The 17855-nt window shown below is 38.1% G+C and overlaps 1 protein-coding gene across 1 annotated transcript; it reads right to left on the bottom strand.

Moving 5' to 3' along the window:
- Nucleotides 1–11962: 11962 nt before the first annotated feature.
- LOC115694424 (dynamin-related protein 4C-like) lies at nucleotides 11963–14592 on the bottom strand. The gene is made up of 2 exons (XM_030621554.2): nucleotides 13785–14592; nucleotides 11963–13678 (listed from the first exon to the last, which is right to left on the bottom strand). Exons 1-2 carry the CDS (start codon nucleotides 14433–14435, stop codon nucleotides 12239–12241), a joined length of 2091 nt encoding a protein of 696 aa, XP_030477414.2. The 5' UTR covers nucleotides 14436–14592; the 3' UTR covers nucleotides 11963–12238.
- Between the last annotated feature and the right edge of the window lie 3263 nt (nucleotides 14593–17855).

Raw genomic sequence — 17855 nt, 5'->3', positions numbered from 1 at the left:
AAAAACCTCAAACTAACTTAGGATAAATTTATCCCAAACTGATTTTTTAGTTACCAAAAACCTCAAACTCGTACACATGTGATAAATTTACTTGAAATTGGATCACTAAAAACCTCAAACCGGTATACTTGTAACAAATTTGCCTCAAATTCATATGGATTTCCACGTGGACTTGCCATGTCAATCAAGTTATTGTTATATGTCATTCAGTTCAGCAATTTCACTGTAAAATTTGACGGAAGCTAATAGAGCGTAAATATATTATAAGTGTACCGGTTTTGGAGGTTTTTTGTGACTTAGAAATTAATTTTTAGTAAATTACTCATATGTGTATCAATTTAGAGTTTTTCATGGTATTAACATTTCCTGAAATTGATTGCCCATATCACTTATAATCATAAAAAAATTATTTACATAGACATAAATTATTATCGATAATAAAATTATATTTCGTTAATTAATTATTATAAACGATACAATTCATAATTTTTTATAAAATATTTTTTAAAATTACTTATTTTTGCTAAAATAAATGAAGCCTAAATTAATTATATTCATCATTTCGACGGGTTCTCTGCTCTGCCCGGGGATTGGAATGGTGCGACCGTACATTTTTCTCTTTGCCGTCCACGAGGTCGTACTATGGGACTTTAAAAAAGCAGGGAGTTTCAAAATTTTCACTTTGGCTTTCGCTAATGCGCCTTTCCTCGGACACTTTTTGTTCTTTTTTTTTAACCTTTTTTTATGTGGCCCTTTGGCACTTTCGGCTGTAGAAAAAAAAAAGGATAAAATATTATTGTTTTAAATGTATTAACTCGATATAGAATAATGAAAAATTAAGAAAACAAGAAATAATTAGAACCAATAACGATTTGGGTCGGTTTCTATGCTTGTTAGATTTCAAGAACATCGCCTAAATGCGGAAATTTGTCACTTGAGATCGAGTTGGCTATGCATTGTAATTGAATCCATGTCTCTGTACGGACTAAGCATAAGTCGCTGATTCGTATTTTGGTCGCCCACCTGCTTTAGAATTATCATGATATTTTAGTCTCCCGATTGGTGGGTTATAAACATATGTAGATATAGGCATCAGTCATCTTACCTATGCTTTATTTAAAATGGATGTGAGAGATGTTTATATATGTAACTCACCAATCAAGGAATTCCTATCCAACCAAAAATAGAGCAAGACATGGCCTGTTCCACAATGTCGTTGTACTATAAAATATAGTCAACATGGTCCTCATAATATTTTATCATTTGTCTCCGGTATTTCGCTTTTGACCCAACTTTTTTGGTAAATGATAAATGACGACACTAATGATCACTCACTAATATTATTAGCATAAAATGAAAGTATGCGACTAGAGTAGAAAGAGATCGCCACCGCCCCACTTGCGCAACGAGGACTGGCAATCCTTGTCAAGGTCTCGATGAGGGTGGTCAAGCATCACCAGTGGCCACGCGAGAGCCACGGGCCCTCACAGTGAGCAAGAACCCTCATGCGATGCTGTTACCATCGCTCGCCAACAAGGGTTGCTTGGTTCTTGTAAGGATGGTCCAATTGACCCTGGTTTGGTGGTGGCAAGTGGTCATGCCACCACCAAGTGCAAGGGCTCTTGCCCCTCACACAAATTTGGACAAGGACTAAATTGTTTCTAATCAAATAGGATCAACTAGGTCGGTGGAATAGCCTATATGCTCGGCTGACTAGTAAATAGCTTTTCATATAGAAAAATGAGTACAAATAAGTTTACTAAGAAATTTTTTTTTGAATAATCAAAGAATACAAGCGGAGAGGGCCAACTATTTAAAAGCTTATCAAACACTGTTATAAGCCTTATGAACCGGTTAAGTCCAGATATTTTTTGAGGCAAAATTATCCAAAAAAATTTAAACCTATTGTATGGTGGCCAATTCAATCCTAAATATTTTAATTGTGCCAATTTAGTGCTAAATCTTTTGACAATTTGTCAATTCAGTCCCAAACTTTTTAATTGTGCTGATTTAATTCTAAACATTTTGAGGTTTTGTTAAGTTAGTCCTAAACGTTTTAACAAATTGTCAATTGTCAATATAGTTTTTCCGGTTAATTTTGACCAAAAATCTCTGATGTGATAGTCCAGTTAGCATCAATCATCCTACATAGCGCGATTGGTGCTAACCTTGGACAATTTTTATAATTTAAAAAAAATCATTTTTTTTTATATTTTGAAAATTTTCTTTTCTTTTCTTTTCTTTCTTTTTTCTTTTCTCTTCAATGTGCCAGCAGTGTTGGCGACCTCCGCTGGCCCTTGGACAAGCGCCGCAAAGCCCTTGCAGGCCGTGGGCAAGTGTTGTAGCCCTTGCCAAGCACTGCGAGGGTGGGTAAGGGCATCGTGGCCTTCGCCCAAGCCCTTTCCGGCCACAATGAGGGCAGGTGAGGGCTTGGCGAGGCTCGCGACACCCTCGCTAGCCACAATGAGGGCTCGCGAATCATCCAAATCCAGCGAGGGCCGCGACCCTAACCCAAGGGCCGACGGCCCCACTGGAACAATGAAGAAGAAAAGAAATAAAAATCAATAAAAAAATTCTGAAACTTTTTTTAAAAATTGTCCACACTAGCGTTGGCCGCACCAGTTAGGACGGCCAACACTGACTGGACCGCAACGTTAGCGATTTCAGATCAAAATTTGCCGGAAGGACTATATTGGCAATTCGTTAAAAGGTTAAGGACTAAATTAACAAATTGTCAAAATATTTAGGACTAAATTAGTACAATTGAAAGGTTTAGGACTAAATTGGCCCCCGTATAAAAAGTTTAGGACTTTTTGGATAATTTTCCCTATTTTTGGACTATGCAAGTAATGCTGACTCAGAGAAATATATACGCATTTGATAAGATTTTGAACAAATGACCTTCAGTTTCCGAGTTGGAAATCTCCTAACCTTCCGCTCATGAGCAATTTCGTCACTATGATTTGTAAATTTCCATTTTAGAAATGTATTACTCCACATTTTCTTAGATAGTAACTTGTCCATTTATTGGTAACTTCTTGTTTGAGATATGTGATTTTGACTTGTAAAATTTTCAATCTGACTAGAAGTTAGCACCATCCCCACTAGGGGTGATTAGTTCCAGACTTGAAACCTGAAACCTGAAGCCAATTCTGTTATGACCAATTCCTAATTTTTGGAACCTGGAACCTATCCTCTTTGCCCTGGACCCTATTTTGGAACCTAACCTGTTTTCTCGGTCTAGTTCCAAGGTCTACCGGAGAACCCTTTTTTTGGTTCCTTTTTCTGATTTCATTTTTTCTAGGTAGCAAACAAGAAAACTTATAACTTAAATCAAAGGTTATAAGTTTGATTATGCAAACAATCTTAAGTATTCATACAAAAGCAGATTATCTTAGTCCCAATAAATTAATGGACGTGATAAAACAGCATAGGTTCTAGTTGGATATATAGTTTCTTCGTTACAAAAAAAATTTTAAAAAAAGGAAATTGCTTCCTATAATGCTTACAAGCCCTTGAGTTAGACTATCCGCAAATAATGATCACCTCCCTCATCCTTCTTGATATAATGCTTTGAATTCTAGCCATATAAAATTGCAAATGGACCTCCATATATAATCGGTCCGGTTCTCGGGTGGGTTTTCACTTGGAACTGAAAACTAGATCGGTTCTAACCGGTTCCCAAAAAATGGAACCGGGTCCCAAACCAGTTCAAACGAGAACCGATTCCCAGACCTGTTTTTCAGGTGGGCCGGTCCGATTTCCGAGTAAACCCAGTCCAGTTGCACACCCCTAATCCACACATAGATGGCGACATCCATAATATAGTAAGTTGAACATATGAGAGTGACTAGTAGTTTTTTTGACATGTTTAGTGTCTTTTGACGCGAAGTAGTATTCTTATTAAGTTATCCATGTTAAAATAGATCAACACATTGAAAAATAATTACAAAGAATCGATACTTGTACGTGGGCGTATTCATTTTTTTAACAATTGTCATAATCTTTTTTGCAAGTGCAAAGATTGGATGGATTGTCGTGTGAGTTGAAAGGATCAAATTGTTTCTAATCAAAGAGGACAAGGACTGATAAAAAAGCTTTGGTCATGTTTTTTTCCATTCCTTATTTGGCTTAAACATTTCATTTTTTGTGTTTCAACCATATTATCCCTTGTGGAGCATACCACTCATAGTACAACTCTACAAAAGTGATCTTTTTTTTTATTATTTGGTCAACTCTTTTTATTTTGTTTCTTTTTTTCTTCCTTTAAGTCCCACCTTCCTTCTTCTTTCTTTCCTTCCACGCATTTAACATCTCAATTCTCCGCTTTTGCAAATTGTCTCTCTGTTTTTTCTCGTGCATGCCATTTTCTTCTTTTTACACCTTCCACTCCTTTTTCTTCTTCCACAAATCCTGTCGTCCTCTATTTTCTATCTATAATGCCAATCCCATCATCCTCCATACTTTCGCTAGCACCGACATTGGGTTCACCGGTGACCTCCCCAACAAGCCCTTCTTCTCTATCGTGTGGAGGCTCTTCTAGCACCATGGAAGAGGACGATGCGGTTTGTGGAAGAAGAAGAAGGAGTGGGAGGCATAGGAAGAAGAGAATGGACTGTAAAAGAGAAAACAGAGAGATGATTTGCAAAAATGGAGAATTGAGATGTCAAACACGTGAAAAAAAAGAAAGAAAAAGGAAAGTGGGACCCAGGGGAAAAAAAAGAAGAAACAAAATAAAAAGAGTTGACCAAATAATAAGTAAAAGATCACTTTTGTAGAGCCGTACCATAAGTGATGGTCCCCATACGAATTATATGGTCAAAACACAAAAATAAGGAGTGTCTAAGTTAAAAGAGGAGTGGAAAAAATGCGGCTCAAAAGTTTTAGTCCAAATTGAACGTTGATTAAAGTGCCATATGCATATGTTAATTTTTATTTTCATTGACATTAAAATTAGTTAACTTGCTTTTAGTTTATCTAAAGGGTTAATATCACGAAAAAATCCAAACTGGTACATTTGTGATAATTTTACCCCAAACTAATATTTTGACCATAAGAAACCCCAAACCGATACACCTGTGATAAATTTACCCTCAGTTTATTTCCGTTAAATTTTATTGTCAAATTGTTTTGTTAAATGACACACGACAGTTGACTGATGTGCCAGTTTTATGTTTTACCCTCCTTTTGTCACAGGTAGAACAGTTTGTGATTTTTTTTTTATATTAATTCAATTTAACAGAAACTAACGGAGGGTAAATTTGTCACAAATGTACCAGTTTGGGGTTTTTAGTAGTCAAAATATTAGTTTGGGCTAAATTTGTCACAGGTGTACCAGTTTGGGATTTTTTGTGGTAAAAAAATTAGTTTAGGGTAAAATTATCACGGGTGTATTAGTTTGGGGTTTTTTTTGTATAGTGTTAACCCTTATTTAAATGGTTCTTGATTAAAAGCAACGTTTGGTTACCCTCGGTAATAAATGTTTATTTATCATCATCTTTACTAAATAATGCCTATCATATTTAACTGTTAGTTATATTTTTTTCATTTTGTTACTATCTGATACACTTATCAATATTTACATCTTTAATGGACATAATAAAAGAGAGAAGTTAAAGCAACTACTGCAATTGTTGTGAATTTTAATGCAACGCATATTGAAACCAAGATGAATTCATTTACCGAACTTTAAATTATAAAAAAAAAAGAACTTTGAGGCAACATTTTCTTCATAGTGATTTTGAAGACACTTTTAAGGAATCTCAATCAAGTTCGTTACGAAGAAGAACAACAATGCACGTTCTTGTATAGAAGCAATTAGTGGTCTTTTTGACGTCAAAATTTTTTACTAGTTGATCTAGAACTATAGATAGATGGAATCACTTTTCGATTATAATAGGCAAAAGTATTCTGCTTTCACAATAATAGATTATACTGGCTTTTGTTTTATTTTTTTAATTTTTTTTAAATAAGTGGTACATTCACGTGAAAAACTATTTACTTTTGCTTAAAAAACTAATAAAAACTGTTTATATAAATTACAATCGAACGGCCTCCAATATCAACCAACTTTGACATTGCCCCCGAAACTAATATGGACAAAGCTACACACTTACAACAACAACCAACGAAGAAGTAGGCATCGAATTCTTGAACTTCAAATTTGTTCAATATTATTCCTGAACTTTAGCTCAACATACAATGTTATCCCTGAACTTTTAATTTATTCAATACGATCCTTAGATTTTTTGTGCATGTTTAATTTATTCACCGAACTGTATGAAAATGTTCAAAAATCCAAGGACAACATTGAACATTTTTATATAATTCAAGGACGAAATCGAATATGTACCCAAAGTTCAGAAACCACATTGAATCGATTAAAAGTTTAAAAACGACATTGCACATTAAACTAAATTTCGTGGACCACATTAAACAAATTTAAAGTTATTATGCCAAAGTTTAAGATCATTTGTGTCATTTAAGGTGCGTTTGGCAACTTGCTAAACAGTGACAATTTCTATTTTTTTGTTCCCAGAATTAGTTTTGGAACAGAAATCCGTTTGGTAAATTTTTTGTTTCCAGGCACAAATTTGCCAAAATTTGTTCCCAGAATCAATTTTGGAACAAAATTAAGAAGAAAAAAAAGTAGCTTGTTGTTCCCAGAATCAGTTTTGGAACAAAATCAAGAATTAAGGAATTTTTTTTTCTTCTTCTTCTTTTTGCCGGCGACCGGCCACAGGCCAGGGCCGACGTGGGTGTCGTGGCCCTTGCCGGTGGCCGACGAGGGCAACCCTCACTGTCGCCCTCGCCAGATCCGACAAGAGCGGCTCGCGGCCTGGGCAAGGGCCGCCCTTACCGGCCCTGGGCTGTGTCCAATCGCCAGCGCCGGCGATTGGCCATGGCCAAGGAAGGGGAAAGGGAAGAAAAAAAAAGAAATAAATATTTAAAATTTTAAAATTTTATTAAAATATTATTATAATCAAGAAATTTTGTGTAGTTACCAAACGCATTTTTGTTCTTTTTCTATTCTAAGAATAGAAATTTTGGGCAGTTACCAAACACCTTCAAATGCTTAGAAATTGTTCCCGGGCACAGAGTAAAAAAGAATTATTTCTGAGCTTCCAAGAACAAAAGATTGCCAAACGAGCCCGTACTCTTTTTTGGAAAACCCCATGTAAAATGATCGTGGGTTGGATTCACGCATCACTCAGGTTTCTTCTAATTAATCCTTACTCATGCTGTAACTTGTGTACACAACGTTAATAGAACTATAGTGAGCCCATCAACACCCATTTGCAGACACAAAACAAACCTTTAAAACTACACAAAACAACCTTTAGAACTACTCCCAAATAGATCAGAACTTAAGCTCTGATATCAATAAATGTCACACCCCAAAACCATCAATAATAGGGATGACACGGCCATCTTTCCTCATGAAGAACGCAACCTCAAACAAAACCGACAACCTATTATCAAAATATATATGTATCCATCTATATATATGATAAACTCAGGTTGGTTTCAACATCAGAGTTTCTAAAATCCATCAACAATAATATTTACATCTTTCAATTTAGCTAAACTCCACGAGTATCATCTTAGGAATAATACAACTAGCAAAACTCATATCTAAAATATTACTATCAAAAGTTCCCCACCGATAGCGCTATCATCCTACCTATCACTAACCGTGGAACCTGAAAAATATATAAGATGAGTGGAGTAAGCAACCACGGCCCAGTGAGCAATGCATATCTTCTAATTAGATTGAGCAGCCGCTATGCATATATATATAAAGCAATACCAGCAACTCATAATCCAACTCTTTCTTATAATATACATATCAAATTAAAATATGAGTTGTTTCATTTCAACAAAACTTCATACAAATCAGAAAATGCTAATTTAATCCATCATCTCAATTCAAACATCAATGGTCAAGTCCATTGATCAATCTCAATAATTCACATATCAATTATCTTTTCCATTGATTAATCTCATCACATCTCACATTGATGGTGTATTCCATCGATCCCTCTATTGCTTGATATCAAATTATGGTCGAGACACAACGCCTTATGACAAGGCAACCAAGATTCCCCTATTGGTAAGGTCTCCACCTACAATGTCAATGCTCGACTTGAAAGAATATCCTAAAACCAATATGCATACCTAGAAACCCCTACCCGGGTTCACAGCAATATTGAGCATCAAATCATCATCCTACAATACCAGAAATCCAATCTATAATCAATCTTAGAAAATGGTTTCACAAACTAAAACGTATAATCTTTTGCCTCGTTCAACAAACGGATTACATTTTACAAACCAACACGTAACCTTTCACAACTCAGCTCATTTGGTAGAAATACTTTTTGTAAAGCATTTCTCATATCATTTCAGAATTTATTTCATAAACCAGTTCACAAAGTGGTACAAATATATCCTTTGACAATACCTTTTGTAAAACCATTCTCAAATCATTCTTAAATGGGTTAATACTACGAAAAATTCCAAACCGGTACACTTGTGACAAATTTACTCCAAACTAATGTTTTTACTACCAAAAACCCTTAGTACACCTGTGATAAATATACCCTCCGTTAAATTGGATTAATATCACGAAAAATCACAAAATGATAAATCTATGACAAACTAAGGGATAAAATCCTAAACTGGTATTACCCACCCATCGGTGGCCGCGTTGGTTTGCACTCAGTTCCTTTCACGAGAGGTCCTGGGTTCAAAACTCGCCCATCGATGATTTAAGTGGGGGGTCGTGGCGGTGGGATGCTGCGCTAGCCCCCCTCGAGGACTAGTCGGGCATCACCGCTGGTTTGAGCCCTAGCTCGTCGGCTGCGCGGACACCTCGATTATAAATAAAAAATAAAAAAAATAAAATAATAAAAAAAATCCTAAACTGGTATACCCATCAATTGCCATATGTCATCAAACTCGGCAATTTGACGATAAAATTTAACGGAAAATAACGGATGATAAATTTGTCATAGGTGAACCAATTTAGAATTTTTGGTGGTAAAAAAAAACTAATGTCAAATAAATTTGTCATTGATGTACCAATTTGCGGCTTTTTGTGGTATTAACCCTTCTTAATACAAAATGGTAGTAATTGCCCGATCCACATTTTATGCTACAAATATGCTTTATTAACTTATACGATACTGAAATCTCTACTACTTTCAAGACATGAGTTTATAAACTCATAAAAGAGATATCAACACTCACTTGGAAAATGCCTACGATAAAACAATGTAGCTATACACACCAACAATGTCGTAATCATATCAATTAAACGAGAATCAACGTCAAAACCAACTAAAATTCTACTTAAACTAATTACCCGATTAAACTACGCTATTACATAGTCAAAACGCTCACTATTTAAACTAATGACCGTCCGTACGATAAAAGGCTTCTCGCGCGACAAATTTCCTCGCGCTATAACTCTCTTGTGAAGGACTTGAGGAAGAAGGAAGGAAATTCAGTTACAGAATGAGATAAAGAAAAAGGTAAATTTGTACTCTTGACAAGTTGACAACTGCCACATACAGAGGAAGCTTTCGTATTATAGCTGATCCACTGCTGTTGTTGAAGATACTTCAAGGTCTTTGTGTTAGTATGAGCAAGTCGTTGATGCCATATGTCCTCTCCAACAGCTTTATGTCGTTGTGTAAACAGAGCTTTTGTTGCCATCTGATCCACTCGATAAAGTCCCCCAATTTTTAGCCCGAGCTGCACTGTGGAGTTGGTTCGATTGTCCTTAACATAGACACCATATTTATCAAACACAAAGGAGCAGGGAAAGTCATCAGTTAGTTTTGAAACTGAAAGAAGATTTTTCTTGATTTCAGGTACTACCAACACATCATTGAGAGGTAATGCATCAATTGCAGTAAGTAACAATGCATCACCAGTATGAGTAATAGGAAGACATGATTCATTTCCTATCATTACAGAATCAGTTCCAATGTACTTGGAGGAGTTATGAATTGTACCCGTATTGGCTGTGATGTGAGCTGTGGCTCCTGTGTCAGGATACCATTCACTGCCTGTAGAATCCTCAAGATGCATTGCTGTTAAAGCTTGTGGAATAGATGTAACTTGATACGAGTTATCAAATCTATACCGGCATCGAAGAGCATCATGCCCTAGACGTTTGCAGATTTGGCAAGTTACTCGAACTCCATTTGTGGCTTTTTCATCCTGCAAGTTCCTGTGAACTGCTAAGTTGGGAGATGGATAGGATTTAGTATCTTGATACCGCTGTGATGAACTAGCATAAGGTCGAAAGCCATGATTTGAGCCAGAGAAATTATTCCGTGGACTAAAAGATTGAACCTCCTGAACTTGGCTCAGATTAGATGGTCTATAATTCTGGCTTCTTCCTTGATATCCATAACTACGAACTCAATTGTCAAATGGACGACCTCTACCATAGATACGTCCCCCACGATTGTTCCCTTTCTGGCCTATAAACGCAAAATTCTGTTGATACAATTCTCTGTCAAGTATCACCTTCGATTCTATTTCTAGACTTCTTTCTCCATAATAGGCCATGTTAGGATTATACTGACTGGAAGAATAGTTTTGCAGTCTCGTTTCAAATCTTTCTAGTTGTGATATCACCTTATCATAGTCAGGTTGAGGTTTCAAACGGTATACAGTTGTTCGAAAATTCTCATACTCTGAGCCTAAGCCCTCCAAGACACCAAAGACTTTGGTTATCTCATCAACAGGCTTCCCAATTGCATCTAACTTATCGCAAATCAGTTTATATTCTCTAAGATAATCAGAAAGCTTTCTATTTCGCTTATGACATGCTTGAAGTTTTCCCCTCAGTTCAAACTCTCTAGCTACTGATTTCTGTGTAAAACGATTCAGTAATGTTTGCCATACCTCAGAAGATGTTTCCAGGCCAATGATCAACCCTAATATATGCTCAGAAACTGCACCACTAATCCAGGATGATACCAGTTGATCAGTTTTCACCCAATCATTGTAATCAGGATTCACAGCTCCAGTCTCATTCCCTTTAATATCGAGTTGTAGCTTCTGTGGTGGTGGAATTTCTCCACTGACGAAACCAAATAGCTCTCGACTCCGGAGAAATCTGAGAAACTGAGTTTGCCAGAAAAGAAAATTATCCTCTGCAAGTTTGATCGTAACGAAGTTAGCAATGTTTACGTGGATAGGAAAAGGATATCTTGGTATTATTACCGCCATTGCTGTGTTCTTCGAGTGAAAAGATTGAGATTCACAGCTTTGCTCTCAGAGAAAAGCTCTGATACCATGTGAAGAACTCGAGGAAGAAGGAAGGAAATTCACGATTGAAGAACTCAGAACTTCATACAAAATTTCATCTGAGAGCACACCATCTCTCTTTGTATCTTACTACTTTATATCACGCTCAGCTCATACACTAGAAAGTACAACTATACAACTGAATTAACAGAAGAAACAAATTTATACAACTGAACTAACATAATGTTAACTACTTTGTTTTTCTCTTAGCTCAAGAACAGAATCAATTACAGAACATTAACCAATATTTGATACGTATAGAAGACTTGTTCTTTCTTCTTCCTTTCCTATAGTCTCAACATCTCTGCACTGAACTCCGTTTCACACGAGCTTATCGTCCAAAGAAAGCCCTTTCGATTTAATACAAAACCTATAGCTTTGCCAACCCAAAATCTGGAATTCCGCCCCAAAGTTGCTGGTCGCGCACTGTTCATTATGCGTGCTAAATTTCGAAAATTTGTTTTGAGCAAATCATAAGTCTAAATCGAATTTTATAAAATCCTATGGCTCCATAACATTCTAAACTATCAAAATTCCCAAATATCTCAACTTAACAATTCCTAAATTAGACCTCGCAATTCCGAATTTGAGCTAAAATTTAAAAACGATTCCGATTAAATGAACAAGGAGCATAAATCCTTAAAGTACGTTGCAATTCGAAGTTGAATTGACTTGAGGAGGTGTCCGTTTCGTATACCCCTCCCCTTTCTGGCTTTCTTCTTCTTCTTTTCTGCCTTTCCCTCTCGTATACCCCTTCCCTTTCTGGCTTTCTTCTTCTTCTTTTCTGCCTTTCCCTCTCTCTATTTTCTCTCTTCTCGGCGTGCTCTCTGCCGAGCATCCCTCTCTCTCTTTTCTTTTATTCTCTCTCTCTCTCTCTCTCTCTCTTCCTCCATTTAATGTTGTTGTCTCTTCATTTATTGAGCAAGACCACCTCTCTCTCTTTCTCTCTCTCTCTCTCTCTTCCTTTCTGTCTCTCTCCATTTAATGTTGTTGTCCCCTCCTTTTGACCAATTCTTACAGTAGTGATCCGGTCCATGATCTTGGCCACCACCGCCGCAGACTCCCTCAACAGCTTGATGCTCCTGCTCAGCCTATCGCGCTTCGCCGCCACCGATGGCGCTTCCTCCAGCATCCTCTCAATGCCGCCGCTGCCATTGGGCCCGATCAGCTCGCCCACAATCTCCGTCTCCATCTCGTTGTTAACCAAATTCTGCACACTAAACAGCAGATGCAGCGCCATCGAGTCAACCAACCTCCGCAGCACAATCTTCCAGTACGCAGTAATCCTCATCTTCAGATCGAACGCCTCCTGAATCTGCTGCTTGCGAAGCCTCAGGTTGCCCACGTCGACCTCCCCGATTCCCTGGAGGACAATGTTGCTAGGCTTCGACACGTGGTCGATCGCATCCATGAACATGTTCTGCTGGGACATCAACTTGTTCCACTCCAACATGTACTCAGGGTTGCAAGTGTAGTCAGCGAGCTTCTCCATGTCAACACTTTCCATCATCCTATCCATCGCCTTCTCCTTCATCTTGTTGATCAGATTGGACGCTGCTCTTCTCGTCGACGACTGAAGCTGAGGATAATTCTCTGAGTGTCGCATCAACACCCGAATCACAACTCCCTCAATGTAGTCCCAAACAAGAGCCACAAAACTCGTTGGCTTGCTCGATATCCCCTTCACCTTCCGCTGCAAAAGGGTGAGAAAGGCGGTACGAGGGAGGAAGTTAGGGAGCCCGATCCCTTTGGCCTCTTCCAAGACCTCCAATTCCTCCAAAAGGAAGTTCGTCCTCGGGTCATTCTCGGCACAGTTTTGGAGCTCTTCAGAGTATTGGTTCAGCATCTCCACTAGCCTGGCCGTGCAATGCATGTTCTTCTCTTCTGGGTACTCCTCGAACTCGCCTCTCAGCAAGACTTTCCTCAGCGACTCCTTCGCCGACCCCATGATATGCATGAAGGACGTCATGGCCTCCGCGACCGAGGACAAATTCTTGGGCATCCTCTTAAGCTCGGCGACATTTGCACTCAGCTTGTCATTGATCTTCTTGACGATCTCGGGCAAACACTTGGCCATGATGGTGGCTTGAATCTGCGTCAGCTTTTGTGCCAAGACAGGCACACTAACGATGGACTTATCAATCTTCCACAGCAGAGGATGCGTGTCGAACAGCTTCGCCTCTTCCAGCCTCGCTTCTTCGTACGTCTCGTCACCAATCCTGTTCCTCACACACACATAACCGAGCCCTATATTGACATCATCGGCCGTCAACTTCTCGAGCAGGCCCTCCGGAGCCTTATCAGCCTTTGTGACGACAGCCAGAGTCCTCCTCCCGGTCCTGTCCACCATCTGCGACATAAAGACGAATTATTGTATAGACTCATCTCCTAGAGTTAATTTCATCATTCGAGTATTCAGTTGATATGGGAGCCAAGCGTGTCTAGAGTATACTTACCTGCGACATCCTTATGGACTCGCAAGTGGAGAAGTCGACAGTCGCGGACAAGACATTGAGGATGATGCTCTCCTCAGGCCTTATGTAATCCATGATCATCTCCGAGATCTGCTCGTAGATGTTCTCGGGTTGGCCGTGCACGGGCACTCTAGTGATTCCAGGCAAGTCCACCATGGTCAAGTCCGGGACGCCGTCTTTCTTCACGACCAGAGTCAGTGGAGCGCTCGATATGCCCTTCCCATGGCCCGCAATCTCGTTGGTGGCATCATTAATGGCCTCAGAAATGTTGTCCTCGTCCGTGTGGACGACTTTGCCATTGAACTCGAGGTAGAGCTCGGGGCGATCAGCGTGAGGGTTGTCTTGGAGTCGCATGATGAGAGGGACGCGCGTGCAAATGCCCTGCCCCCGCGGCAGGTTGATGCCGGCGAGGGACTCGAGGACGCTCGACTTGCCGGAGGACTGGTCGCCGACAACAACGATGGTGGGGAGATGGATGCCCTCCTGCATGACCATGAGGTTTCGGAGCCTGTCGATTGCATCAAGCAGGGGGCGGATCCGGTTGTTGTAGGAGGCGGCAAGTGGCGGCGCGTGGGCAACCAACAGGGGTTCTGGTTGGGGTTCACTGTGGACAAGAGCCCGGTCGTCACCCATTGTTTGCAGCCTCTCGAAATTTTTCTTTTGCTTTGGATGAGTTTGATCGGTGAAATAAAAGATGTGAAGTGATGATTTCGTTCTACAGAGTAGTGAAGTTATGGATTCATTATGGAGAGACTGGGACTCCTATCGTGCGTTGGACAATGAGATGACTTCACGGAGGGGGTTGGTGTTGTGGATGACAAAAGTTATGAACGAAATTTTTTCGTACTAAAGTCATATCATTGTGTAGACTTAGACCTTAAAGGTAAGAACTTTAAGTACAGTTGCCAAATAACATCGTAATGCTTCAGCCTTTAGACCCTAGAGAACTTAAACCTTAAGAAACCGAAACAGTGACTTTTGGGTCTGGAGTTCTTAGCTAGAATTTGTGTTTTGTGGCATGGCCATTCCCTCTTCAATGTTTGCATCGAGAGCCTCCTTTTGTTTTTTTGGCTCAAGATTGTGATTCTTGCTTCTTAATGGAGGTGATTAGAATTGGGGCATGGTGATTATTAGTATTCATATTGGACGAGTTTGGCGACAGTGCCGTGGAGTTGATGGTGGAGATGGGGTGGCGTTCAATTCTAACATCGGCGATAGGGGTGGCCACCAGGCGATATGCAAAGCACGATTGGCCAAGGCCCAACATCTTTTTAAAATATAAATTACCTTTTTATAAGAAAAAGTTCAAATTGTGATTTTGAAATATTAGAAATAGTGCAAAAATTAATGAAAAAAGAAACCTCAAATAATGGAGGAGGTGGAGAAAATCTACGTGTTTTTACACGAGGTCAAGAAAGAATAAGTGAAGGAAATGATTTTTCTTGAAATTATTTGGAAGAATATGAATTGAGGGTGGAGAAAAGGTGAAGAATTGTTCGTTTTTTTTTTTTTGGTCGAAGAAGAATTGTTCGTTGAGTAGTTTGAAAAGATTAAAAAAAAATTGAAAGGAAAGAACATTTTTAAGAACATTTTTTTTTTGATCGAAAATTTTTTAAGAACATTGACCAAGACATTTCTTACCCCTCAATGATGGAGTTGTGTGTGAACGGCTCATGGGTTGCAGAAAAGCTGCAATTATTGTCCGCCCATTTCCACACCACCTTTCTTTCTATTCTAATTCTAATTCTAATTCACTTTCGACCAAAAAAAAATTCTAATTCTCTACCCCGACGCTTCCAAAGTCTTCCAAACATAAGGGTCCGCTCAATGGAACAAGTGGGTTGATAAGAAATAGACAGGTCAATTTGAATCGGATTATTTTCGATATCTGAATTCAACCCGACTTACCCATCTGACGGGTCTAAAATTTCTATCCTACATTTACCTGCAAAATTTGTGCACGCATGGACGGAAACAAAATGACTACCGTTTATTAGGATGTGTTTTTTTTTCAGTCTCTGTGATACAAATTATCTAATGTAATACAATATTAGCATCGGTCTCTCACCGGTTACCTGTCCTCGTCAAAATGATTTCATCTACAATATTATGCAGTTCATTGCTCCGAAGATTGTGTTCAATTTCCTCAAAGTTTTTTCGTTCGATTCGATTTGAAATTAGTTATTTATTTTAAGAAAAATAAAAAAAAATTACATTCATGGAAAATGAATGATTTGAAAAATATTTTTCTAAAAATAATTGCTTGTGTCACTTATAATCATGAATAAACGAAAAATATTTTCATCGTCTACGAAAATGTTCAGACATAAATTGTTGTCAATAATGAAAATATATTTCATCGATCAATTATTTCAAATGATACAAGCCATAACTTTCAGTAAAATATTTTTTAAATTATGCATTTTTCGCGAAACAAACGGAGTCTAAATTGATTATAGGGTTAATATCACGAAAAACCTCAAATTGATATACATGTGACAAATTTACCCTAAACTAATTTTTTGACCACAAAAAATCCCAAACTAGTACACATACGATAAATTTACCCTCCGTTAAATTTTATTGTTAAATTTCTTTGTTAAATGATACGTGATAGTTGACAGAAATACCGGTTTTGGGTTTTATCATCTGTTTCTCACAGGTGTACCAGTTTGTGATTTTTTGAGATATTAATCTAATTAAATTAAAACTAACGGAGGATAAATTTGTCATAAATATATCAGTTTGGGTTTTTTGGTGGTCAAATAATTAGTTTGTGATAAATTTTTCGTAGATGTATCAGTTTAGGATTTTTCATAATTAAAAAATTAATTTTAAATAAATTTATCATACATATATTAATTTAAATTTTTTCATGATATTAATACTGAATTATATTTAGGATTTGAACGTGTTCACTGCTCCGCTGGAGAACTGGACTGGTGCGTCCGTACATTTTTCTCTTTACCGCCGGGGAGACCGTACAATGGGGCTTTTAAAAAGCAGGGAGTTTCAACATTTTTTTTTTGTATTGTCAAATTTCTTACTTTAGCTCTCACTAATGCGCCTTTCCTCGGACACTTTTTCTTCCTTTTTTTTTAAACCTTTTTCTATATGACGCTTTGGCACTTTCGGCTCTAGAAAAAGAATTGGATAAAACATTTTTGTTTTAAATGTATTAACTCAATAGAGAATAGAGTTTTTGAAAAATTAAGAATACAAGAAATAATTAGAACCAATGAGGATTTGGGTCAGTTCTATTATTGTTAGATTTTGAAGAACATCATCTAAATGCGGAAATTAGACATTCGAGACCAAGGTCACAATGCATTGCAAGAAATAATTAGAACCAATGAGGATTTGGGTCAGTTCTATTATTGTCAGATTTTGAAGAACATCACCTAAATGCGGAAATTAGACATTCGAGATCAAGGTCACAATGCATTGTAATTGAATACATGTCTCTGCACGAACTAAGCATAAGTCACTGATTCGTATTTTAGTCACCCACCTACTTTAAACTTATCATAAATTTTCAGTCTCCCATTTGGTGGGTTATAAACATATGTAGATATAGGCATCAGTCTTGTCTATGCTTTATAAAAACAAATGCGAGAGATGTCTATATCTGTAACTCACCAATTAGGGGATTCCTATCCGACCAAGTATAGAGCAAGACATAGCCTGTTCTAAAATGCCCTTGTACTTTAAAGTATAGTCAACGTGGTCCTCATAATGTTTTATCCTTTGTCTTCGGTATTTCGCTTTTGACCCAACTTTTTTGGTAAATGATAAATTATGGCACTAATGATCATTCACTAACATTATTAGCATAAAATGAAAGTATGTGACGAGATAGGAAAGAGATCGCCGCCACCCCACTTGCGTAGCGAGGGCCGGCAATCCTCATCAAGGTCTCGATGACAGTGGTCAAGCGTCACCGGTGGCCACACGAGAGCCACGGGCCCTCACAATGAGCAAGAACCCTCATGTGGTGCTGTTACCATTGCTCGCTAACAAGGGTCGCTTGGCTCTCATGAGGAAGGGCCAATT

Source organism: Syzygium oleosum, unplaced genomic scaffold (assembly GCF_021117445.2).
Source record: "Syzygium oleosum isolate NSW1041296 unplaced genomic scaffold, Sole_v2.1 Sole_v2.30, whole genome shotgun sequence".
NCBI classification, from domain to species: domain Eukaryota; kingdom Viridiplantae; phylum Streptophyta; class Magnoliopsida; order Myrtales; family Myrtaceae; genus Syzygium; species Syzygium oleosum.
Note: the sequence above shows the minus strand (reverse complement) of the source record. Positions and strands in the feature narration are given on the sequence as shown.

Coding starts and splice junctions, on each gene's coding strand:
- LOC115694424 (XM_030621554.2), bottom strand. CDS start 14,435: ATGGGTGACGACCGGGCTCTTGTCCACAGTGAACCCCAACCAGAACCC. Junction 13,679..13,784: donor AGTCCATAAGGATGTCGCAG/GTAAGTATACTC, acceptor TTTATGTCGCAG/ATGGTGGACAGGACCGGGAG.